The sequence below is a fragment of the Chrysochloris asiatica genome, unplaced genomic scaffold (genome assembly GCF_000296735.1).
Source record: "Chrysochloris asiatica unplaced genomic scaffold, ChrAsi1.0 scaffold00007, whole genome shotgun sequence".
NCBI classification, from domain to species: Eukaryota; Metazoa; Chordata; class Mammalia; order Afrosoricida; family Chrysochloridae; genus Chrysochloris; species Chrysochloris asiatica.
The window spans coordinates 7,807,763-7,834,630 of record NW_006408525.1 but is presented as its reverse complement, the minus strand read 5'-3'; the positions used below and the strand labels follow the sequence as shown (position 1 = coordinate 7,834,630).

At 44.5% G+C, this 26,868-nt stretch overlaps 1 protein-coding gene across 2 annotated transcripts in view; it reads right to left on the bottom strand.

The window, feature by feature from the left end:
- The window catches only part of BCAS3 (breast carcinoma amplified sequence 3), a 701,971-nt gene that overhangs the window by 23,204 nt on the left and 651,899 nt on the right, over positions 1–26,868 (bottom strand). For both annotated transcript variants that reach the window (XM_006832356.1, XM_006832357.1), the window contains one exon: positions 5,134–5,301. In XM_006832356.1, the coding sequence (XP_006832419.1) occupies positions 5,134–5,301 (168 nt within the window). The remainder of the gene's footprint in view (positions 1–5,133; positions 5,302–26,868) is intronic.

Sequence of the window (26,868 nt, the reverse complement as noted above, 5' to 3'; positions counted from 1 at the left end):
GAACTGCTGATACTTAGGTTGAATGTAAAAGAATTCATTCCAGAATTAGTTATTGCATACCTACTAAGTGTTAGACACTGTTCTGCACTAGCCTCTGTTGAGAAAGATGAGCGCAAACTGAGAATGGGAGATGTGGGCCAACTAGAAAATAAACCAGGATGACAGGGTTCAATGGTGTGTAGAGACCAAAAGTTTGCAGAGGTACCATTCTAAACAACTGACTGTACTTCAGCAACCCAGGTTTAAGAGCAGATGACATAAGCCAATTGACCTTAATTGCCATAACACAGACCACAAACACAATATTCTACATCCTTCTTTGGTGAGCAGCAACTGGAGTCTTAAAAGCTTGTGAGCAGCCATCTTAGATGCAACTACTGGTCTCTCCCTATGTGAAGGAGAAGAATAATGAAAACTGAATTTGCTTGGGAACAATGAGTCTGATAGACTAATGGAACAGGTAAACATCAGTCTCCATGACGCTGAGACCAGAACTAGATGGTACCTGGCTACCACTGCTACCTGCTCTGAAAGGGATCACATTAGAAAAGTCCCAGAGAAAGTGGGAGAAAATGTAGAACAAAACTTAAAATGATAAAAAAACAAAAATACTAGTATTACTGGTCAGAAAGAGACTGGAGGAACCTGAGACTACCCTTCAGGTCTGGAACTGAACTCACTTTAGTGGCTAATTTTCAGCCAAGAAGTAAACAGGTATATAGGGGGCATGGCAACACTAGTGAGGTACACACACCCTAGAATGGTCAGCCATTTGAGATCATGAGAGCAGCCTTTCCCTAAGGACAGAACTCAAAAGGGTGGGGAAAGAGGGAGGCAGTGCAGTTGGTTAACTGCCGTTACACAGAGAGGATTACAGTCATTGAAACGGAATGAACTATACGATTCACTGAATGGAAAACTGATGATCTGCTGTGTGAACCTTCACTCAATTCATAAACAATAAGTTGACTGACCTTGGTTTGGAGTTATGCTGAATGGGTACAGTAGACGGGGAATGAGGACAAGGGGCATGAGCATGTTAGCAAGAACGCAATGCAGCCGGTTATTTTTGAGCTGGACTTATAAGTCACACCTGTGATCTAACTGATCCCCAGTCACGATGGGGGACAGAACTAACACTGCCTCATAGGTTGTTGTTGTTGTTGTTAAATGCTGCTGACTCACAGCAACCCTGTATAAGGTTTCCAAGGAGTGGCTGGTGAGTTTGAACCACTGACCTTGTGGTTCACATCGACTTGTGATCCAGTGCTTATCCTACACCGCCACACCAGGACTCTGCCTCATAGGTTACTCATGTTTTAAAAAAGTCCTTCTGGAATTTTAATATATATAGGAATCTTGTTAAACGCAGACTCTGATTCAGTAGGATTCAATGGGGCCTGAGATTCTGCAGTTCTAACCAGCTTCCAGGTAATGAAGGTGTCAGTCTGCTGGTCAGCACATCACCCTTTGAATGTGACTCTTCTGGCTCATAATGATCCTATAGGTCAGAGTAGGGCTGTCCCCAAGGGTTTCCTAGGCAGTTATGGGAGCAGACTGCCAGGTCCTGGCTCCCCTGGAGCAGCTGGGAGGTTCAAATAGCTGACCTTTAGGTTAGCAGCAAAGTGCTTATAATTGTACCAACAGAGCTCCGAGTCTTTGAAATGTTGTTGCTGTTAAGTGCTGTTGAGTCGATCCAACTCACAGCGACCCAGTGTAGGGTTTTTGAGGAGCACTTGCTGAGTTTGAACTAAGCTTTCAGTCTAGTGTTTATCCTACAGTGCCACACCAGGACTTTTTGAATAAGGAGGTCTTAAAAGAGTTTTCCTTAGTTTTTGTAAGCCCTGAGACCTGGTATAGTGCCGTAGGATAAGCACTGAACTGCTAACCACAAAATCGGCAGTTCAAACTTCCCAGCCGCTCCTCGGAAACCCTATACAAGGTCATTACGAGTTGGCACTGACTTGACAGCACTTAACAACAACAACATAGCTTACCAACGATGTGCTGAAAGTAATCACTATTAAAACTTCGAGACGTCGGCTAGGCCACTCGTATCATGCTGGTAGCTTGACACTGGCCATAATGGGAATTTTGATAACTGCAGAAATGGGGCAAATGCTACAAATCAGGACTTTCCTTTTGGAAAGCTGGTTGTTAAATATTTACTAGGATACCACTGGCTACACCTATACAATATGAGGCGTGCTACACTCTGAGCTTCAGTGTCAGGGGTCATGAATGCAAGTTCTGAGCTGACCTCTGTGCTTCATTCAGACCTGATAACGAGGCTGTCAGGCCTGACTGTTCCACCAAGTGAAGGACCTTCTGTAGGGCATTAAAGGAGCGGACTTATCTCTGCTGCATCGGGCTCCCCTAACAGAGGCAAACACTTGATGTCACTCTGTTTGTTCTATGGGCCACCTAGAGAAGTAGGGTTGTGGGAAGAGAGGGACTGCAAGGCCGCTACGGGCAAAGGGTAACTTACTGGAAATGCTCACCACATCGCACTACACATATTTGCCACGTATCTCTGGGCACCAGGCTGGCGCTGGCAGTGCACCTCCCTTTCAAGGTTATTAGGTTGGCACTTTATCGGGAGTGGCACAACGTGAAAAGCAATTCTCACAACGGTAGAAGGAAACAGGTCAATCTCTGATATTTGCTTTACTTACTGATCTTTCAAACAGAGGGCAGGAAAAAAAATACAACATGCATCTAACACGGTCAAAGAACACCAAATAAATCTCTTTAGGGGACAGTTTGGGGAGGAAAATAAAGCCCTCTGCTCAAAAGGGAATTTCGTATTTGCTGACCTGTAGGTCACGTAGTTTTAATTTCCCCTCTCTTTCTAGCTCGTGAACCAGCTTAAGGCCACAAATACTCTTCTGAATCCCTCAGCTGTCTGGCAGATGAACTGCTGCCAGTTTTGCTCAGGTTACTAACTCTCTATGCCAGGCTGAAGTCCTACAGTTTAGATTGGATGCACCTTTAAATCTGCTTGCTGGGTGGAGCTAAGCTACTTCAAGGAGCTTCTGAGGAAGGAAGCTAGAGAGGAGAACTGGAGAGGAGAGATCCTAAGCTCTTAGAAGACAGAAGTTTCTGGAGATTGAGTCTAGCTCATGACACCAGGCTCTGCTTGATGTGACTGAGCTTGGCAAGTGGCCCCAGAGACGAAGGAGAAAGGCTGCAAGTAAGGCTTAACGAGCTGCCACCAAGTCACCTTCAACTCAAAGCAACCCCACGTGGGTCTGACTAGGACTGGGCTCCATGGGCTTTCCAATGGCAGACTGCTCAGAAGGAGAGTACCAAGTCTTTCTTCTCAGGTGCCTTTGGGTGGATGGGAACCTCTAATGCCAGTTAGCAGCTGAGTCTATGAATCCAGGGGCACCAGGAGCAAGGTTTAACAAAACGGAAAAGCTTTCCTCCCTTAGGCTAGTTTTCACGGAAAACAAGGTGAGAGCCCCAGTAAATGGCACGCAGATGGCAGAACAATGGTAGGGTGACATGTTACCCACAAGTTGGGGGGTTTTATGGTTGGGGTGAAGTGGTGGTGCATGTATATCCATGAATGTTTGCATCTTCCAAGATCTTCATCTCCTTTCTTTCCAGGATTGAAGGAGGCATAGAAGGGGAATGGTCTTCAGAAATGGCTGTCTCCTACGGCTTCATTAGGAGCTCCTCTATCTCTAACCAAACTCTGCTTCCTTGTTTGCATCCATCCATTCTGGGCTGTGGTTCACTTGCCAATTATTATACAAGTACTAGGGGCAAGCCACTAAGCTAGTACTGTGGAGACAGGAGATGAGTAAAATATGTCTCTAACCTCTTAGATGGAGTCCTGGTGTGGTGCTGTGGGATAATGAGCTGGACCGCAAGGTGGGCGGTTCAAACCCACCAGCCGCTCCTTGGAAATCCTATACAGGGTCACTGTGGGTCAGAAATGACTCAACGGCATTTAACAACAACAGCCTCTTAGAGAGTGTAGGAATAGAGGCTGCCACGTGGATGGGAAGAGAGAGGGTATAAAGTGTAACTGCTAAACTCAAATATCTCAAAGACCAGAGGATCCTTCGGGGAATGAGCCAGTGATGATGTTAGGCATTTTCAAGCTCTGCAAAACAAAAAACTGCAAGCCCTGCAAGAGTCTCTAAGTCTTGTTGGTTCTGATTCATACTCAAAGGGGTTCTAGGTATCTTCATTGGGATCCCTTTTCCAGGCAGACATGTGGCACAGGAATACAGCAGTTCCCAGTAAAGTATATCAGTCTTCAGAGGATTCAGGCAAGCAAGAGAGGAAAGGCCTCCGCTGACTCCAGAAAGCTGAGGTCTGTTGGGACCATTTTTCTAGAGCACAGAAGCAGGACTGGAGCAGCCCAGATATCTAGAATAACTTGGGTTATTCTAGAATATCAAGAAGCAACTTGGAAAAAGAAGACACAGGCTGTTCCATAGTTGTGTGGAATTGGAAGGAATGCAGTCTTTCCTGAGTGCACGCTTGGGTGTGCGTGTGTAGGCCTGTGCGTGCTTGTGAACATGCATGACCTAGGGCAGGGTTCACTCAGCACCTAGGGATAGCTGCTCTGTGGGTATAGGAAATCACTCCCATCTATCCCCAGCTGCTGGATTTTCTCAAGGGCAAGAGAGAAGGGGCCAAAGGAAGCATAAAGAAAGACTGTCTGAGGGGCTCAAACCAGACCTTCCTTTTTTATACTTGCTCCTCCCCAGTTGGCAAACACTGTTGATTCTTGCCAAATCCATGAATTGTCACATAAAACTGTGTTGTCTGGACTTCAGCTCCCCAGTGCCTAAGGACTATCAGAAAACTTGGTGGCCCTAGGGCTCTCTCTTCCCCTGGAGGAAGTGTCCTTCTGGGAGCCACTCACACATGATAACTATGTTCACTCTGTAATTTTTGTATGTGCCCTTTTCCATGTAGAAGGTGTCAGCTCCACTGGGAAGTCCCCTTTTCACAGTGTTTACCAACACCAGAGTTTACAAAATGGACAGTAAGCAAAGTGCTAACTGAAGAAACAAATGATTAAAACAAACAGACACTCCCCACCAAAGCAGCTCTTTATCAACAAGTGCCTTCATAACCAAATCAGGACAAAAGCCCAATGCCAGTCTTTACCTGTTCCAGATCCCACGACGTCCCGGCTTGGCGACTCGGCCATGGCATCAGCAAGCCGCTCCCGGAGGCCCTCCTCCGTGTGCTCCATGGAGGACATATGCCTCAGACCAAAGCCCTCCGGCCAGCTCCCGCACACTTCCAGCAGGGTCACACTCCGGTCAAAGGAACCTGTGGCACACATGGGACATCCAATGTTAAGTCCACACCTTTAAAGGGTAAGATGTTCTTTTTGTCTACCCACCACTAACTCCCTTCTGTGCTCTGGGTCCATTTCAGTTCTTCTGCACAATGAATGAAGGGGAGAAACATCATGAAACATGTAGGCGTGGCACCAAATAGTAGAGTTCATGCCACTGAGTCAGGGAGTGCATTATTTATGAAGGCTCCTTCAGGTTACTGGGGCCAGTGATTTTCTGAAGCTCTATAGGATTCTTCTTATTTCTCAGGGACCTCAGGAACTGGAACTGGGGCAGGGAGCCCCCTCCCCAGGTTCAACCAAAACACTTTTACATTTCTTTGTGTGATACAATGGTTGTTGTTCTGTTGTTAAGTGCTGTTGAGTCAGTTCGGGCCCATAGCGACCTTGTATAAAGTAATGGTTGTTGTTGTTGTTAAGTCGATTCCGACCCATAGGGACCCTGTATAGGGTTTCCAAGGAGAAGCTGATGAGCTTGAACCACTGACCTTGCAGTTCAAAAAACTTTGCAGTCTGACACATTAGCCCACAGCGCCACAAGGTACTCCCCTCTAAAATATCATTTAAAGAAAGGGTAACACTGCTTAAGTTGAACAACAAAAAAGGGAAACTTTCAAAATCATGTTATTTTATATCTTATCATCTATATCCAACCTCCTCATTTTACAGCTAGAGCTCTGAGAAGTTATGGCCCAAGATCAAACGACAAGTTTGTGGCTAACTTGGTCCCAGAAGTCAGATCTCCTGACTCTAGTCTGGAACTTTTTCTCCTCCACTGCATACAGTCTCCCAGCTGTCCAAGGACATGTGTTCAACCTGGGCACCATTTTGTAGATGCCAGCCATAGCACTGGGTGCTAGTATCCTTAAGCAAGGATCTTTCCTTAATCTGAAGCTGCTCCCTAATTCCAAAAAGTACATGATGTTCTGCTGAATGCCAAGGTTAGATTTTGCACGCAAGATCACTTCAAAGTCCAAATCGAAATGATTCTACTTTATTATACAGCAAGTCTTCTGTGAAAGCTTATTTCATCTCCTCTCCTTTGGAAGGATATTAGAGTCATGCTCTGTTGCTTTAAGCACATACCATTTCCCTAGCGATTAGGTAACCGAATCCACTGCATTTATTGGGCTTGGTTCCTGCCAGCACTAGGAAGACAAGGGGAAAATGCAAATGCCAATGTTTCCCAAAGTTAAAAGTACACGAAACACATACTCTTTATCAGGGCTTGCTTCTCCTCTTTGATCAGCCGTCAGAAACTATCTTCCCCAGGCAGTCAGGACTGGGCAGCGTCAGCACACACTCTCTGCCAATGACAGGTGGTAATAGAGAGGGTGCGAGCCCCCGCCCCGGCAGGCGGCCCTGCCTCTGATAATGGCCAAAGCACTGAGGTGATAACCGTTAGTAAACACTCCGACAGCCGGTGACTCCATACATCAGCAAAGAGGGCCAGATAATCCTGAACTCTCCTGACCAGACAAAGGCCCTTGACCGGCCCGCTGGGATTTATACGTGGCAAGGGTCACCACTGGCTCCTGAATTTCATCAGCCAAGCTTGGCTTTGATTTATCTCTTGACTACTTGCAGGGTAGATTCCTGGCACTAGGAGGATGAGCAGCATCTACAAATGCATCTCCCCAGTAAGAGGCCCACCCTGAGAGTGGGTGGCTTGGGAGCAGCCTGTGAGGTGGGGCTCAGAGGAATAGGGAACTGCCCTATGCTACCTCTTTCTCCATCAACGAGCCTCAGGAGGTGATCTGGGGAGTCAGGCACTGGGCAGTGGGGTTGGGGTACTCTGAGAGTCAGCTGATTCTTCTAGTCTGCACTGTGCTAGAGTCATGTACTGACAGTACCACCAACACTCAACCAACATGAGCAAGGACTGAAAGGACACCCAGTTTTGGAGAGTTCTGCCCACTCACTAAAGTGATATTAGGTAAGTCCCTCTACCTCCTGTTTCCATCTTTTAAGTGGAACTAATACCTCCATGCCCTGTCTCAAAGGCATGAACGGATTAAGCAAAGTTCCTGCCAAGAATCTGTGCTTTCCTTCAGTGCTTCGCCAGTCTTAGTTGATGAGATCAAGAGCTAAAAGATCTTGCTGCATTGTTCTAAAGGGTCTGCCTGGGACACCTGTGTTCAGTAATTTCCAGAATGGGGAATGGCAATATAATATTGGCACTCCTCCTCTGCACTCTTGAGAAGGCAGCCTCCTTGTGGACAAAGAGGTTTCAGAGCCTTTGAATAGAATAGGTTGTCTCTAAAATGGAGCACAATCCATGTGTGTGCACACTACTTGAGAGGACAGGACAGGTAAGCTGGCAGTAGGGCCAGGGGGAATATCATAAGCCAGATTGGGAAGACAATAAAAATGATTTAGAAAAATGTTATACCAAGAAGAGTTCAGGTAAGAGGGTGAGTTGGGGAGAGGAGGCTATAATATTTGAAAGGACAAATCAATAGTATATACTAGGAAAGACTCAGGAGCTAATGTTATAGTGGAGAACAGAAATAGATATGGATTTAAATATAGGCTATGTACGTATTGGAGTTCTGGTGTAGCCCTGTAGGATAAGCGCTGGACTGCTAACTGCGAGGCTGGCAGTTCAAATCCACCAGCTGCTCCTTGAAAACCCTACGAAGGGTTACTGTGAGTTGGAATCATCTCGATGACATTTAATAACAACAACAAACACATATTAGTTAGCTGTAGGACCAGAGGCAGGTATCTATCTTTCTGAGTCTCTGATTTCAAATCCACACAAATACAAAAGCAATTCTACTCTATAGGGCTGCTGAGAGGTTTGTGTTTGATAAGTGTTAAAGCTCATAAGAAGTGCTTCATATACAAAGGGCTTCAAAATGGTCATATAAACATGGGATTGAAAGATAATGGAATTTTCCCAAGGACTTTTTGGAAGCCCCTTTGTATGTTAAAGTTAACAAACATAGTAAAATCTGCAAAGGCTAGAAGCCGTGTAATGCAGAAACGTGACATAGAAGGAAGAATCAAGCATTTTCCACTAAAACAAGTGAGAGAAAAGTAGTAAGATAAAATGATCAAGGGTTCAAAGAAGACCCTGCAAGCAGCACAGAGTTAAAGGCAACCAAGGTAAAGACTATTATCTACCCAATCCTGCAGCAACAATAACAACAATGGTCAAAAACTCAAGCTGAACATGGGTGGGAAGGTGAACGAACCTTCAGCCACGGAAAGACAGACACAGGTTTGGCTGTTGTTGTTAGGTGCCATTGAGTCGGCACTGACTCACAGCGACCCTATGCACAACAGAACGAAACACTGCCTGGTCCTGAGCCAACCTCACAAGAGGTTTAGTAGAGGATATTTATACATTATTTATGAGAGGGCTTCAAAAAGTTCATGGGAAAATTCCATTATCTTTGAATTCCATTTTTAGATGAACTTTTTGAAGCCCCCTCACATTTATATATGCTACAACTATATCGGTAGCAGAGCATATAGGGGGCAAAGTTATGAAACTTGCTTAGCCATAACCAGACACCTTGAGGGAATGACTCACTGGGTCTGGGGACTCAGGACCATAGTTTTGGGGTCACTAGGGTCAACTGGAAAAACACAGTCCATAGAGACAATGTATTACATCCTACTTGGGTGAGTAGCAACTGGGGTCTTAAAAGTTTCTGAAGGTCTATCTAAGTCGCAATTATTGGTCTTTCCCCATCCAGAGAAAAGAAGAACGAAGAGAAACCAAGACACAAGAAAACAATTAGTCCACAGGATGAATCACCAAGTGAATCCCACCTTCCAATGACCCTGAAACAAGAATAACTAGATGGTGCCCGGCTACCTCAGCTGACCGCTCTGAAAGGACTCACAATAGGAGGTTCTGGACAGTGTGGATTAGAGATGTGGAACAAATCTCAAAATTATATGAAGACCAAGTTTACTGGTCTGATAGAGACTGGGGGAACCCTTGAGACTATGGTCCTTGGACACCCTTCAAGCCTGGAACTGAACTCACCGCCGTGGCTCAACTTCCAACCAAACTTATAGGTGAGCCTGGAAGGTGAAAAATAACACCATGGAGGTATGCGCTCATTAAAACAACTAACCACACAAGACCAAAAGGGATAACGCTCAGAAGGCAGGAAAGGATAGGCGACAAGGAGCAACAGCAACGGTCAACCCAGGGAGGAAGTGAGCCTAGGGGATTGTGGGGATTGCAATTAATGTCGCAACACAGAATGTCTGAATTGTTGAATGGAAAACCAATGTGCTCTGTCATCACAATAAAAAAAAAAAAAAAAAAAAAATTTTTTTTTTTTTTTTTTTTTACTTTAAAGACAGACCAGGCGAGCAAATAACAATTATAAAGCAATCCCTAAAAATTATGAAGGAAAAGTAGTAAGACTGCACCCTGTCAACAGCAGAAATCTTGCGAGACCTGAAAAAACCTAGTTCTGGCTCTCCCAGGTTTCACTGTAACTGTGTTCTAGTTGAAGCATCATCATAAATGTTGACCATCACAATGGTCCCGAGAGAGTACAGAGGTAGATTCAATTTATGGAGGGGCTGCCAGCTCAGAGAGGCTAAGAGACATGTTCAGCTCAGAACAGACAGATCTGTATCACAGACTCCTGGTTCTCAGCGTGGCGCTCATTCTATCCGGCCAGATACTACTTTCCTTAGCAGCACCTGCCATGGAGAACTCACACATGTGGAGACCACCTTGTGATCAGTCCTAACTTCTTTTGAGAACTTCTGTCACCTTTAACCAATGCCTTTAAAAACCTTCCTCACTTCTAAAGAGTCCAAGTTGCTTGGAGTATCATCCTAATGTAGATGAGTCACCCTGTCTATTAGGATGGCATGGCACATAGAAGAAGAAGAAAAAAAAAAGATGGACAATCTAGTCTCTATTAGCAGAGGCACTGCTAGGAGGCTGTGGGTAGGAGGGCAAAGTGTGTAGCAAAGGAGCATTTGATTTTTGCTATTGATCTGAGCAGCCACAGAGTCTTATCCTGATAGAAGGAGGCCACACAGATGTGTGTAATATCCCCCTCCTGTACTTCTCTTCCAGCCCTGCCAGCCAGGAGGGGGACAGCAAGGGAACTCATGGAATGTGCTAGCCCTGTGTGAGAGAAGAGCTGCAGGTGTTCATGTGGCAGTGGGGTATGGGGCTGAGAGGCCATGCGCTTGGAGGGTGAGGTCACCTCTAGGCTCTTAGGAAACTGCCTTTTTCCCCTGCATATCTTGTCAGCACTGAAGACACAGCCATCATTCATTTGGCCAACAGAGAGACACTCCATCGATGGGCTGGCCCTCTGAGTCCCATTAAGGGGGAAAGGGTCAGTTTTAAGAGGGAGAAGATGCTCACGTGGTGCAGGCTGTTTGGAAAGCACAAAATGTACGTACTTAGCAACAAAGATCTTTTTGCTGAGGCAATGCTCTGCTGTTTACAAAGCCCCCTCTCGTTTATTATTTCAGTTAACTCACACATTCATCAAATATTGATTAGAGTCCACTATGATATGAGTCAAGCACTATATGGGGGAATGAGGATAAAGAGTGAACAAAAAAAAGAGCAAAAGAGCTCACAATCCTTCACAGAACTCTGGGATTTATCACCATTTTTCAGGTACACATTTTACTATATAGAGGTGAGGTAACTTAAGGTCAACTGATTCTAAGTGGAAAAATCTCATGATGCCTCCTGGGAATCCCTTCCTTCAGGACTGCCTCATATCCTGCAATTCTCTGGGGACAGCCACTTCCCAAAATTCAGTTCAAATCTCATCTGCTCAGGGAAGCCTTGAGTGACTACCCAAGGTATAATGGATGTTCTTGCATCAACTAATTGTATAAACAGTTCTTTACCTTCTGGGATGAAGCTGATAAAAGCTATGAGCTTAGAGAACAAACAAGATGGCAGATCGGTTGGAAGTGCACTGAGGAGCTCCATCAGCAACAACACAGAATACCGGACCAAGCAGGCTCAAGGGATGGTGCAGGAACTCTGAACCACATATAAAGGAATATTTAGACGGTTGGAAGGCCTACAGCAAGGAGAATTTGTAGCAGAAGCAAGAAATCCATTGCTTTCGAATTCAAGACACTCAGCTGCTCCCAGAGCCACCATCTTGGGTGAGATCAAGCAGGGGAAGGATCAGAGCAGACATGGAGAAAAAGTGTGGACATTCTTTTTTTTTTTTTTTTTGGTATCTGTTCATTGGTCTCTCGCTGTCTGCACACCTCCATTCTGGTGACAAGAGGGGGTGCCTGAGCGAGTGGACACCCCAGCCCCACCCACGGAGGGTTCTACTACGCATGCGTACAGATCTCCTCGGAATTTAAAGAGACAGTTTCCACTTAAAACAAACAGCGTTCAAAATGGCCATAGCCAGCCCTGAACTGTTTATCACTGGGAAAAAGGCCAGAACGGGGGTTGTGGAGCAGGACAGGCACACTAAAAAGGAAATAGGCTGAAAATTAAATCCTGAGTTATGTCACAATGACCAACAGTGGCATCCTGAAATTTCTCAGGAAGAAGAGTGAAAAGGGAAGCCCATCTCCTGATCACATCTACCTGGAGGCAATCAGAAAGCATAAAAAATACTAAAATCACACACCCATCTAAGTATTAAGGCCACAGATGACTCCTGAATATGCCCCCAAAACAGAAGCAGATGACCATATTAGCACATGACCAGAAACAAGATAGTGACTGAGGCAAATGAGCTGGATGGAAGTAGACCTACACTCCATACTGGAAGATGGGCAGGCTTTGGAAATGCCTGAGAAGGAATTCAGAAAAATGATTATAAAACGTATCAAAACACTATACAATGGAATTGAGAAAAATAAGGAAGAAGTCAGGAAAGCACTACAGGAATAATCAAATAAAGTACATACAGCATTGGAAACAATTCAAAACCTACAGAAAGAGGTCCAAATGATTAGTAATAGAATATCAGTAATGGACAATACAATGAAAGGGCAAAGGAGGAGAACTTAAGAGATAGAAGCCAGAACTAGTGAGCTAGAAGATAAATCTCTCAACCCTACTAAAATTGAAGAACAAACACAAAAAAGTATTAAGAAATCTGATGAAGGCCTAAGATTCATGTTGGACAACATGAAGAGGAATACCTTAAGAATTATCAGCGTTCCAGAACAGGACAAATCACACAAGTCCACAGAAGAAATAGTTGAAGAGCTTCTGGAAGAAAATTTCCCTAACATACTAAATGTAAAAAGATAAGCATTTAAGAAGCTCAACAAATCCCAGGAAGGACAGACCCTAAAAGACAATCACCAAGATATATCATAATCAAGCTCTCCAAAATCAAAGATAAGGACAGAATCCTGAAAGCAGCTAGGGAAAAGAGAAGTGTATCATACAAAGGCAAGAAAATCAGATTAAGCTCAGATCTCTGAACAGAAACCATGTAGTGGCAAGAAGGCAATGGAGAGACATATATAAAACCCTGAAAGAAAAAAAACTGCCAACCAAGAATCCTCTAACCAGCAAAGTTGTCAGTCAAATACGATGGTGTAATCAAAACATTCCAGGATAAACAGAAGCGAAGGGATTTTGCCAAAGCCAACCCTGCTATGAAAAACCTCCTAAAGGAAGTTCTGTGGACTGAGAACCAACAAGAACAGACAACAACTAGAGAATGACATATGTGCAGCATCACCCTGAACTCAATTGACAAATGGAAGAGTCAAGAATAGAATAAAATTATAAGAACAGAGGATCTGGTAGGTCATTCTATGATCAAAACAATTACAACGTAAAAGAAGGTAAACACAGAGGAAGAGATCCAAGTGGTGGGAAAGTCAGCTAGATTACAGGATAAAATACACTGTCTTAAATGGAAGGAAGATTTAATGGAATATAAGGTAACCATAACAGTGGGGTTGGGGTGGGGGGTTTAGTTTGGAATGTTGGGGAGGTCAATACAAAAAGGGGGAGGAGGCAAAAGAACAAGATAGATAGGGGAACACTGAGACCAGTTTGCAAGGCCTAATTGGGACAGAGGTAAATAGTGATGCATGCTCAACTTTGGAACAACAGGGCTCTGTGATACAGGGATCTAGGCATAGTCTGAAGAAGAGAAATAATACTAAAATGCTTGACTGTCTTATGAATATTGGTTTCCCTTGCCTACTGTTATAAAATAGACACTTGAGTGGGATAGAAAGGAATGTTGGGAAACATGATTACAGAAAACTTGTAAACCCATCTTCAGCCTATAACTGATTGGAATACCTAAAAGGGGTTCTAGACCTTGCCCAGTGAAACAGGCCTCTTGCAAAACCTTTGCAAAGTATAGGACCTTATGTAGAATCCTGAATCCCATCCAGAATCTTATGAGATGGGACATTCCCACTCGCAAGGACAAGCAGACCAGCCTGGAACAGCTAGAGTGATAGAAGATACATCTTCAAAGAAAGATCATCAGGAAAAACCCAAAACAAAAATGTCAGCATGACTGGCTACTACAAGAATAAGCAAGCTGTTCGCCGGGAAGCCATCAAGGCAAACAATCAAGTTCCTTCAGGACAAACTCCCCTCTAAGACTGAAACTCCAAGGGAACACATGAACAGGCATGTAAGTTTGCTGGCGACCACATTGGTCTACTGGTGAGTGGACAACAGGGAAAGGCAGCAATGAAGAAATGGGCTGAGTTTAACCACAGTCCATTGGCTCCCGCTGACCTGGAGATGAAAGAGAGAAAAGGAAGGGCTGGGTGGTCCAAAGTGTGGTGAGACCTGGGGACACTTGAGCCCATGGATAAGGACATAGTCACAGAGGGCTAAAGCTGAGAGTGAAGCATCCAGCTGATATGAAGTGAGGGGAGATGCACAAGAACACCCAAACTTGCAGACAGTATACATTTGACCTAGTCTCAAAGGCTTGATAATCAGAACTCAACTAGAGGAAGATTACAAAAAAAAAATAATAATAATAATTTTTTGGATAAAGGTAACAAGGGTAAATTGCTACAATTTGATGAGCCTGACCTATACTTATGGAGGTAGTAAATCAACAGAGAGAGAATGAGTCTTCACATCAAGTATCAATGCTATCCGTTCTGTACACTAGGTAGGTAGGGATGGGCAACTTAGACATTGGCTACCTAAAATGAGGGGGCGATAAAGGCACAAAGTGACTGGCTTACAAGGTTTCAAGAGGGAGTTTATTTTAAGAGTATGGGGGGAAAGAAAGAGTCCCCACTGAATAGATTTCATCTTGTCTAGTTGGGTCTGGTGAAAAGAGATGGGGATAAGATTTGTATGCTTTAATAGTGAATAATTGTTATCATGACTAATTGTGACTGTCACAATTGTAAAGGTAGAAGTTTTGTAACAAAAACAGGGGAGTGGTTAATCTCACAGTCCAGAAACTGAGGACCCTAGGATCATCAAGAGAGGAAAGCACAAGCAGAATGCGGGACCTTATCCAGAGAAGCAGCGATGCCAGAGATGGAGAAGGCAGAGATGGAGGCATCAAGAGGGGCAGCGGTTGAGGACTCTAGATTCATGGGAAGCTAGGGACTAAGAGCCAGTGGCCAGGAGGCAGACTTGCAGAATGTGCTCTTTGGAAGTGTAAATTATTATATGTGCCTGAGTGTTTTTTTTTTGTTTTGTTTTTAAATAGCTAAAGTGCATAGAGAGAAAATACTGTAAACTGATGGTTCACAGAGGGGATTATAATCATTGTAATGAAACAAGATGTATGATTTGTTGAATATAAAACTGATGATTTGTCCTGTAAACTTTCACTCAATCCACAATAAAAACCTTAAAAAAAAAAAGGCTATGAGCTTGCACCCCCCGCCCTCCAACTGCATTCAAACAGAAATTTTCATGAAATTTTGGGGTGTTTGGCCATCTTTAGATCTCAGGTGTAGATCATTCCCAGACCCTTAATCCCATCCTGCCTTTTATTGCTCTCATGTTCTGTTTTCCAACTAGTTTAGAAGCTCCTGGAGGGCATGAATTCCCCCATAATAGTAAACACAGGACTTTTATAAATGATGCTTGCTCAAACATGTTTGTTTATTGACATGTTAGGAGTGTATGAGACAATACACATTCACTTCAGGATCAACACCCTTTGGATGCTTAGAGCCAGAATGGGGCGAATGAGTTGGAGGCAGACAGAAAAGGAGTTAAAAGAGAAGGATGAAGATGGTATGTGAGCAGAAAACAACGGCATAGCTTCACTCTACTGTCATCTGTGGCACCTATTTTGGAATGGAGATGCTGGAAAATAGAAAGGACAACATGATCTGCATGGAGCGCTGGCCTCATCAAGTTGAGAGAGAATCCTGCTTCTCCGCTTGGCATCCTGAGTTACACTCTCCCAGGGGAGAAATGGGTCAGGTTCTTGGGTTTCACAAACCCATTAAAGGCATGCTGTGACAGCTGGTAAGCTGGCAGCTCCTGTGGGGGGGAGGCCTAGAGGAACACGTGCTCTGCCTTTTGTGTACCATTGTTAGGGGGCATGGAAGCCCAGAGGGAGTGTGGGGGGAAAGAGTGGTGTAGGAGGGATGCTCTTCTAAACTGATAATGTCTAATCACACCCTTGCTATTTATGAGACCGTGGCACAGACTCCATTTGCATCAATTAGATTTAGAAGTTTGCTAAGAGACTGTTTATCAGATTTTTAGCCACTAGGGAGACCAGGTATTCCAAAGCGAAACTTACCACTAAACAACACTTTTTCAGAAGTAAGCTGTTTGGGGCAAGAATTCATCATAATAACATAATAATCCTGTCATGATAACTAAGAAATGATCCCAGGCATGATGAAGGCCACCACTGGAGACCCCTTTGCCTGCCCTCCAAACCAACTCAGCAGCCTAAGTTTAAGAATGGTGTGGTGGGAAGAATTGCCTTCACACTACAGGTCAGTTCACACAAGGGCAGGATGAGACATTAGCTTCACTAGCTTACCAGGAGGTGTCCCCAGGAATTTCACCAAACATGCACCATGTCATAACAAGCAGATTGGTTTCACTGTAGGTAGGCTGAGGGGATATAAGAACTCCATCTGACCCGCTCAGTCCTTTATGGCAGTTCCCAAAATACCCTAATCCCAAATCTGCAAGCTTGGTACAGAGCAACAAACGGGCCTAGAACCTAGCATCATTTATGACTTGGAGATCTAATGCTCACCACACTTTGGACAATCAATATACTATGTTTGTCCCATATCTTGCTATAGAGTTTGGGGGATTAGATCATTTTAAAAGGATCCACTACTCCATTTAGGGACTGAATTGAGCAAAGAGAAAGGAAGATATCAGCAAAGCAAAGCAACTTCTTAGCTAATGTTGGAAAACTAAGAGATGCTGATCTCATCACATGCCAGGTGTGACAGGCACGTCTGTTCTCACTAGTGAAATGGGACCACTCAGTGGCCAGAGGTCTATGACAGTTTGCCACGTGTGGTCAATGTATCAACCGGTCCTGAGCCACAGAAAAGTTCACTGGTAACTGAGTCACTAAATTTCTTTGCAATTTAACCATAAAGTAGTAGTTTGAGATAGAAAGCCATTTTCAAAATCACAATATAAAACCAGAGTGCACACATTACAGGTCAGATATAGATGACAAATCAGGACATTGGGCTTCCCTTCATTTACTTTTCTGGTTACCTTGGGCATGTCATTAAGTTCTCTGGGGAATAATTTCCCCATTCACCACAAATAAGTGAATCCTATTTAAAGGTTTCACATTGACACTAGCAGCTTCAGTGTCATTAACAATAATACAACGACAGGGTAACAGCCACTGTGTGAAAAGATACTTGATACTTTGGTTCTGACTCATAGTGACCCTTCATAGGCTTTCAAGACTGTAAATCTTTGTGGGAGCAGAAAATCTCATCTTTCTCCTAAAGACCAGCTGGTGGGCTCAAACCACTGACTTTGTGGCTTGTAGTCCAGTGCTTATTGTACAGAGCCACTGCACTTTGGTAAAGGTTACCAAATTTCATTTTCTATGAACTAGGTAACACACTCAGGCAGTGACATCCCATGAGTTTTGCTTTGACCTAATTGTGGAAAGCAGAAAAGGAGCTTTGGTGGTACACTGGTTAAAGTGCTCAGGTACTACCTGAAAAGTGAGTGGCCTTAACCCACCAGCCTCTTTTAAGGAGGTATCATGGCAGCCAGCTTCTCTAAAGACTGACAGCCTTGGAAACTCTAAGGAGCAGTTCAAACCTGTCCTACAGGATTACTGTGAGTCAAAATTAACTAGATAGCAGTGCATTTGGTAAGAAGACCTGGAGTTCAAATGCCAACTCTGCTTCTTTCTTGGGAAAAGTCATTCAATATCTCTGGATCTCCATTACGGAGCCCTGGTGGCACTGGGACACAGACTGCTAATGACCACAAGGTTGGTGGTTCGAACCCACCTGCAGCTCCTCGGGAGGAAGATGAAGCTGTCTGCTCCGGTAAAGATTTACAGTCTTAGAAACCCTCTATAAGGTTGCTATGAGTTGGAATTGACATGATGGCAGTGGAAGGACCTGACACCCCAAAGACACGTTCACCCAGAATCTTAAGACTGCAAGCTTATTTGGATATAGGGTCTTTGCTGAGGTAATGAAATAACTTGAGATGAGGTTGTCTGGAACTTAGATGGGTGCTAGATAAAATGACCAGGGTCATTATGAAAGAAAGAAGAGTAAGATCAGAGACACAGAGGGAAGAAAATCATGAGAAGATAGAGGCAGAGAACTGGAGTCAAGCTACCAAGGAACTCCAGAAGCCACCGGATGCTGGAAGGGGCAATTAAGGTTTCTCCCCTGGAGCCTTCAGAAGGAGTATGGGCCCTGTTGATGCCTTGATTTTAGACTTCTGGCCACCAGAACTGTGATGAGAACTTTCTGTTGTTTTAAGCCACCAAGTGTGTAGCAATTTGTTATGCAACCCTAGAAGCTAATACACCGGCACTGTCGGGAAATAAGTATTGGCCTTCTAAGGCTGTTGTGAGCATTAGATCAGATTGCACATGAAAGAAAGCTTTATAAAACCTGTACACAGGGCCTTCGTTCAGACATCATTGATTCCCTTGTTGTTTTTAAGTGCTGGTAAGTTAGTTCCAACTCATGGTGACCCTATATAGTGCTTCCAGGGTTGTACACCTTTGCAGGAGCAGGAAGTGGCATTGTTCTCTCACAGAGTGGCTGGTGTGCTTGAACCACCAACCTGCGGTTCACACATACTACTGTTTATCATACAGAGCCACCATGCCCCCTAAGGGTCTGTAAATAGCTCTTCTTTGGGGGAAGTGACATTCTGTGAAAGGCTTTGAAAGTGAAGAGTGATTGAAGAAACCTCTGAGCCAGAAGACAAGGCAGGAGCTTGTGCTCTTTATCACGAGGGCTAATTAGTTACTATGTCAGTTATACAGCAAGGTCAGGTGATGGAGAGTCAAAGCATCTAAGGGAATACTGCTACCCTATTTTCCTAAGGATACCTACAGGGGGCACAGGAGGGCAGGGGAAGTGGCCTTTTTTTGGTCTGATAATGGTTAAGTTCCTGCAGGGTAGCTAATTATTTATTATGATCCTTTTTGTCATACTAAGCTAACTGCAAGTATGGCGGTTCAAACCCACCAGCCACTCCTCAGAAACCCTCTACGGAGTAGTTATCAATGGGAACTGACTCAACAGCATGCAACAACAACAAGATGCCACATTAAGGATTCCTGGTAGCTTAGTGGGTTACGTGTTGGGCTGTTAATGGAATGCCAGCAGTTTAAATCCACCAGTCTCTCCATGGGAGAAAGGTTAGGCTTTCTGCTCCTGTGAAGATTTACAGCCTTGGAAACCCTATAGAGCATAGCTATGAGTTGGAACTAACTCAGCGGTACACTGTTCCATTCTGTGATGTATTGTGAATCCTAGTCTCTATTGTATGTAATTTGGAATCCTCATGTAGCACTACAGGATAAGCACTGGACTGCTAGCTACAATGTTGGCTATGAGTTGGAACCGACTCAACAGGCACTTAACAACAACAGCAAGGAATACTGGAGCCCTAGTGTGATGCTGTAGATAAGCGCTGGACTGCTAACTGTGCTGACCACAAGGTCAACAGTTCAAACCCACCAGCTGCTCTCAGAAACCCTATACAGGGTCACGATGAGTTGGAACTGACTTGACGGCACACAACAACAACAAGGAGTCCAGATTAAGGATTAAGGAATCCCCACTTTACTAGGAAGAGCTGTCTCCTCAAAGTAGAGTTGACTATAGTAATGGGACTGGACCAACGGTTTTGAGATCTTCATTTGCTGATGGGGCAATATCACAAATGGGAAGAAATTGCTGTAAACATCGATAAATAATTGGATCATGGAACGTAAAAAGAATGAATCTAGGAAAGAATCTAAGAAAATTGAAAGTTGTCAAACATGAAATGTAATGCATAAAGATCGCTATCCTAGGCATTAGTCAGCTAAACTGGACTGGTATAGGCCATTTTGAATTAGACAACCACACACAGTGGTATCACATTCATCATCAAAAAGAACATATCAAGATCTGTTTTGAAGTACAATGCTATCTGTGATAGAATATCCATACACCTACAAGGAAGACCATTTAATACCGTATTATTCAAATTTATGCACCAACCACTAAAGCCAGCGAAGATGAAATTGTAGAATTCTACCAAACAGAGGCACTCATGCTGAGACCCAAACACGAGTAAGGACCGTGAGAAGCATGTGAGGGGAGGGTCTGGACTGCTGGGGTGCTCAGCTAGGGGCCGGGGAGCCTGCAGCTTCACAGCCCAAGTTTGACTCTTCTCCCAGTGGCCTTGGCTGGCTGCACGCAATGTTGACTCATCCTTGTGTACAGATGACATCGTTCTTTTAAACTCATATCAGGAATGTGCACCCACTTTCGTACAAAAATTGGCAGAAATAGTTCCACCTCTGGACAAGTTTCATAAGCAGATTAGAAACGGCTAAAATAACAATTCTGCAAGGAGTCGACTTTTAAATCAAGCCCCTTTGCCTGTCACCCCACCCTCTCCATCTATCTTTGGGATAAACAGGACACAGCTTCTGTGAGGAGACAGTCTGTCATGATTGTCAAGGAATGCCTAAGTCCTTCACACATCATCATGAGTTCACTGAGCGGGGCTCCTGCCATTTGACTGTGAGCCTGACATCAGTCATCACCAAAGGTCCCAATTAGGGGCATTTCAACTGGTTCCACACCCAGACCAGACTCAGAGGTGCCTTGGAGAAGGGGCGCTTTCCCAGTCAGACTGACACCATCATTTCCCAGACAATTGTCCCAGAGGTCTCTTCCTCTGCAGTTTTCAGCGTGGCACAATCTATCCCTCCAGGTGGAAAAAGAAGACCTTGCATCTTGCTGCTAGCATGCAATGAAAATATTTCTTTCAGGATGTCCTGGCCTGCTTCTGAGGGTGGAGAGAAATTTACACCAGCATATTCACAGAGGATTCTGTTATAGGACTCCTGTAACAAGGCTCAGAATACACTGCCAGATGAGCTATCCCTGGAAAACAAACAACTCTTGGAATGGAAAAACTTCATGGAACCGTATCTTGAAAACAGCCAGCTCACCAACTGGGTTTTCTAGGACAATCCTGATTCCAAATAATTAATTCTGTGCTCAGCTATCAGGAAAGGAAAGAGAATTAGCATTTCTTGAGTGCCTATTTTATGCCAGGCATGGGTGGCCACTTTATACTTACTCCTTCATTTAAGTTACCCCAAAACGTTCATGAGTTTGGTGCTATTATCCCCATTGTTGTTGTTGTTGAGTGCCATCAAGTGGGTTCCAACTCACAGCAACCCTGTACAAGGTTTCCAATGTTGTAGACCTTTGCGGGAGCAAGAAAGCCTCATCTCTCTCCTGTGGAGTGGCTGATGGGCTCAAATCATTGACCTTGTGGTTTTGCAGTCCAGTGTTATTGAACAGAGCCACTGAGCTCCCCATTGTACAGATCAAAAGTAAAACTTTTGCCCAAGATGATAGGGTCCAATCAGGACTCAAATTAGGTTTATCTGGCTCCAAACCTTTCACTTTCCCCCAAAAAATCTCTGCTGAAGTTTAACTTTGGCAATCTACCTGCATTACCAGTAGAGGGGTTTTCCGCTTAGACTTCCTAATTTAGAAATTAAATTTAAGTGGTTCTTGAAGTTGGGCTATAGGGGAAAGGGCACGCACTCAACTAAAATCCTGTGATCATCTTAAAAGAAATTTCTGTGCTTCACAAATAAGCCAAATGCAGGGTTCTCAACTGAGGAGAACTTTGAAGTCTGAAACCTGGGGCCAAGAAGTCCTCTGTTTTATTAATCAAAGAAGAGGTTTCTCAAACCATCACACTCATCACCACTGGATTTCCTAAGTGCAACCTGATACACACAGAGACAAGCATGGCTTATCCTTCTGGATTATAGGTGACCTTTTCTTCTCCTCTCTGAGGAGCTGCGTTTCCTCAGAGTGGGACCTCGCAGCTTCCCCAGCTAGCAGAAGTATCCTGGAGGCCCAGCTCTGCAGACCTGGGCCCCCAATGGCCACAGGTAGGAATTTCAAAGGCGAGTGCGGAATGAGTGGGTAAATTAGCTCCTCCTGTTATTTGCTTCTCTATGTCCATGGGCTCAGTTGAGGGGCCTGGCTTATTATCGGTTTTGTTCTTTTCCTTGTCTGTCTGGGCTTTAAATGGTGCTCCCAATGCAAGCCATTATGGAGTCCTGGCGTGGCACTGTGGGGGAACCGCAAAGTTGTCTCACCTGCAAGGTTGGCAGTTCAAGCTCACTAGCTACTCCTTGGAAACCCTATACAAGGTCGCTACGGGTCGGGACCGACTCAATGGCACTTAACAACAACAATAATGTGAGCAATTGTTGTTAAGTTCCGTTGACTGGGCTGGGACTCATAGCTAGTCTGTATAGGGTTTCCGAGGAGCAGCGGCTGGTGACCGAACCACCGACCTTGCAGTTCAAATTGACCTTGCAATCCAATGCATTATCCTGTAGCGCCACACCAGGATGTCTATTGTGAGCAACAGACGTTTCCATTTGTTGTGTGTGGTGTACCTTTCAATTCTCAAGCATCAAAAACCATCAGCTTTCACCTCAGAGGGTGGTGTATTCTCAGCTGCACGTTTGTGGTATGATGCTCCGGGCAGCCTGCCATTCTGACATGAGGTCTAGTATAAAATAGAATCTCTGCTTTCTAGGTCCTGCTAGTGAAATCGTTGAGCAAAAGTTTGTCCCAGAGCTTGAGAGAGAGTAGGCTAGAAACCCTGCTTTGAATACTGGAGGGAGCACACCTGGAGCTGGAGTGTTTCGGGAGGGTTTCCATTGGGCCTTGAGGCTTGGGGTGGATGGAGGACATTCCCCCGTGGGAACACATGAAGAGAAGGCATGGCTGGTACTCACTTAAGGGCCGTGAGTTCTTTCTTCTTAGCAATATCTTAAAATATTTTGACATCATCAGCATGCACTTGAAGATAATGATCTAATTCTGATGGTAGAGTTACAACAACTTGAAGCACAGGCAGGCTGGAATACTGTTTATTCCAATTTGTAGAAGAGGACACTGAGGTTCACTTCCTTCAGTTAACATTCTTGCCTCACAGGGTAGTTAGAGAACCTTCTGGGAAGATCCTCAGTGAATATATGCACGCCTCCTGTGGTGGCGAAGACTGGCGAGGTGGGCTCACGTGGCAGGGCTGGGAACTTCCTTTGCTGAAGACTTGACCAATTCTCACTCAGGCCCCTTGTCTTACATGGACTTCTCTGACTTTGGCCAAATTTCCTGCTTTTGCAGCCTATGGGGGTGTGGTGTGGGCTAAGGCTTTAATAGTATCACTTGAATTGATCACACAAGGTGTGTTCAGGGCTTGTCCCACACTTGAAACAGTGGGTGCCTGGGAACTGTCATTACCTGTTTCTGTATGCCAAAGTGTTTGTTTGGCCTTGGCTGGTCACACTGACTCAGCAACCCAAGCATGGAAACCGGGGAGAATGTGAGGAAAAGTTGAGAAGCTGCAGAAAGAGTGTGAGCAACGAGGCATGGAAGTCTTAACAATGCATACAGTCCCTTACACTGCACACTCACTGCCTTAGCCTTTACACAGGGCTTTCACAGGCGTTTAATCCTCACAGCCCCATCCCTGGGGAGGAAGACAAGGCAACTGTTTCCAACCCCCAAGTCACAGCTAAGGCAATCAGGCTGAGAAGTACAGTGAGGGTCAGAAATTCGATTTGAGAACTCAGTCCTGATTTGCACCTTTGCTACTCCAGGTGTGGACTGAGGATCAGCAACTTTGGCAGCAACTGGAAGCTTGTTGGAACTGTACCAGAAGTATTACCTAGAACTCATCAGTTCATCGGGTCTCTGGGTTATTTGTATGCACATTAAGGGACACTGATTACTCTGCAACCTCCCTCAAAGCTCTTTGCAACTGTGGGTCCTTCAGAGCATATTTGGTTTTCTCTACTTCTGGTGTAAGGAGCTCTGATAGCACAGTGCTTATAAATTAGGCAGCTAATATCACAGTCAGTAGTTCAAATCTACCAACCACTCCAAGGGAGAGGGGCTTTCTGCTCCCATATAGATTTACAGCCTTGAAAACCCTACACAGGGTCACTATGAGTCAAAACAGACTTTACGGCACATAACCACCAACCACCAGGTGTAGCTCTGTAGAACAGAATAAGCATTGGACTGCTAATTGCATGGTCAGCAATTTAAACCCACCAACTGTTCCTCAGACACTCGATACAGGATCACTATGTGGGAGCTGATGTGAAGGCACTAACAACAACTCATTTAAAGAAGGAGTCCAGGTAGTACATCTGGTTCCAAGCGGTACTACTAATTGAAATGTTGGGGTTTGAACTTTGAACCCACCCAGTGACTCCCCGGGTGAAAGTCCTGGTAATCTGGTTCCATTAAGACTGTAGCCCAAAAAGTCCCAGGGGGCAGTTGGAATCTGTCGTATGGGGTTACTGTGAGTCAGAGTGAACTCGCCAGCAACAAACACACACTCATTTAAAGACAAGGATATTAACCCAGGGAGAGGAAGAGACAAGACCAGATAGAACTTGGCTCTATTACATTACGTTGCTTTATCCTGGTCTTTTCCATTTCCTTTCCCCTTCTCTCCCCACCCCATGACTGCAAGTCTCAAACTGCCCTCAACTGCCTCCCCAGTCACAAGTTTCAGGGACTAGGGTTAACACTCTATTAAAGCAAAGGAAAGAGTGCATACTTCGGGCTAACAGTCTAGGAGCCAAGTGGGAGTGCTGGGGGACACTGAGGGGATTCCTCTATACAGCTGCAGGAAGGCAGGCCACAGACCTTCAGAGAAAGGTGCTGGCTTGAGTGGATTTGCCCTTTCCCCTCACAACCTTTTGCCTCTAGGAAAAGCCTGGGGAATATTTGCTTGCCTGTAGAGGAGACTGCTTAAGCCTTGTAAAGTGCCCACTTCATTAGTAAGTGTGAAAATGCCCAAAGTACTGTGATAATCTGGTTAGGATTTCCTTTCAAGTCTTTGGTCTCATTGTATGCCAAATTTGGCGCCTTGGGTAAAAGGATTCCTGGGCTGTGGCTGGAGCTTGGGGCCAGGATTCTCTGTCTTCCCACCATTCATACTCCACTGAGGCCAATCAGGATGTTATTCATTTCCCTAGCTGAGAAGCAAGTTCATAAAGGCCAATGGAGACTCTTCTTACCCCTTCCTTGTATAAGAAATGCCAATTTCTCCCATGAGGAGGAAGCAACATATTTTGTTTCTGCTACGTTGCAGCAGGGAGCAGGTCTACGGAGTCAACTCAGAACAAATGTGTTTGTCTATGTGCAGAAACCAGAGGAATCTTGGGTCCACCCATTTTGGAGAGAGGGCTTGATGCCCAGAGACCCCTTGGAGAGGCATGGAGACTCTTGTTACTAGTCACACAGACAGGGATCTGCCATTTAACCATGAGTTAGTGCTAACAGCTGAACGTAGGAATTTTCTCACTGTGTTTTATTTAAGTTTTAGAAATGCCTTTGGGGTTGAAAAGCAACTAGAAGAGTTTCCTCACAGTCTTCAGATTGAAAAAAAAAAAAAAAATCAAACAGTTTTGTACAAACACCTACAATTAGCTCAGTGGACTGCAAATTCACCAAAACTCTCCTAGGTTAAGTCACTAACCCTTTCTAGGACTCTCTTGAAAATGAAGAGGTCGGGCTGGCTGTGCATTCTACAATCCTGATGTCGGGGGTGATACGAGGCTCATCCCTCTCTACTGGATGAACCATCCTTTCTCCTGCTACCTCCTCCTCCCCTGAGGCCAGACGCAAGACCCCACAGAAGTTGTGCATCCTTTGACTCTAGTTACCATCTCTTCATTTAGCACCTGCTTATATCTTTTATTTCAAACTAGGGTGAGATGGAGGGTGGGGCAGGGCCTTTGGAAAGATGACATCATGAGGTGTCTAAGCTAATAAGTAGTGTCAGTGAAAGAGTAAGAGATTGGGGAGTAGTTCTGGCTCTGCTGTGCAAGTCACTTAACCTCCTGGGACCTCTGTTTTCTCTACTGTCAAAGAGGAATGGTAATACCAGTTGTCCTGCACAATTCTCAACACTATGCTTAGATCCAAACAACAATGCATGTGACAGAACCTTTTAAACCTTGCCATGTAATATGTCTGCATACCTAGTATTGATTTTACTCTAAGACCAGAAGCCTGATCTTAGATTGATGCCAACTTCTCCCCAAATTCTCTGAGAAGCAAGCATAATGACCAAAGCTCTTTGGCTTCCTGAGGATGAGAATGTCCACATAACTCAGCACACAATGCATTTCCAAACTAGGAATGTTACAGTTACCAACCAGGCCTTCACTGTAGTTTGAATATTACACAAGACATTCAGTTGCTGTCTCCCACGATTAAACAGTGCACATAATTGTTGTTGTTGTTGTTGTTGTGAAGTGCCATCGAGTTGATTCTGGCCCATAGTGACACATAATAGGTATCTAATAAATGTGCAGAATGTTTTAAAACACTGAATGTTTTAAAATTGGGAAAGGTGTGAGACAGGGTTGTATTCTTTCGCCATACTTATTCAACCTGTATGCTGAGCAAATAATACAAGAAGCTGGGTTCTATGAAGAAAAACGTGGCATCAGGATTGGAGGAAGACTCATTAACAACCTGCGATATGCAGATGATACAACTTTGCTTGCTGAAAGTGAAGAGGACTTGAAATATTTACTTATGAAGATCAAAGAGCACAGCCTTTGATATGGATTACATCTCAATGTCAAGAAAACAAAAATCCTCACCACTGGACCAATAAACAACATTCTTATCAATGGAGAAAAGATTGAAGTTGTCAAGGACTTCATTCTTCTTGGATCAACTATCAACATTAGTGGAAGCAGCAGTCAAGAGATCAGATGACATATTGCATTGGGCAAATCTGCTGCACAGGAACTTTTTAAAGTATTGAAGAGCAGAGATGTCAGCTTGAGGACTAAGGTGTGCCTGACCCA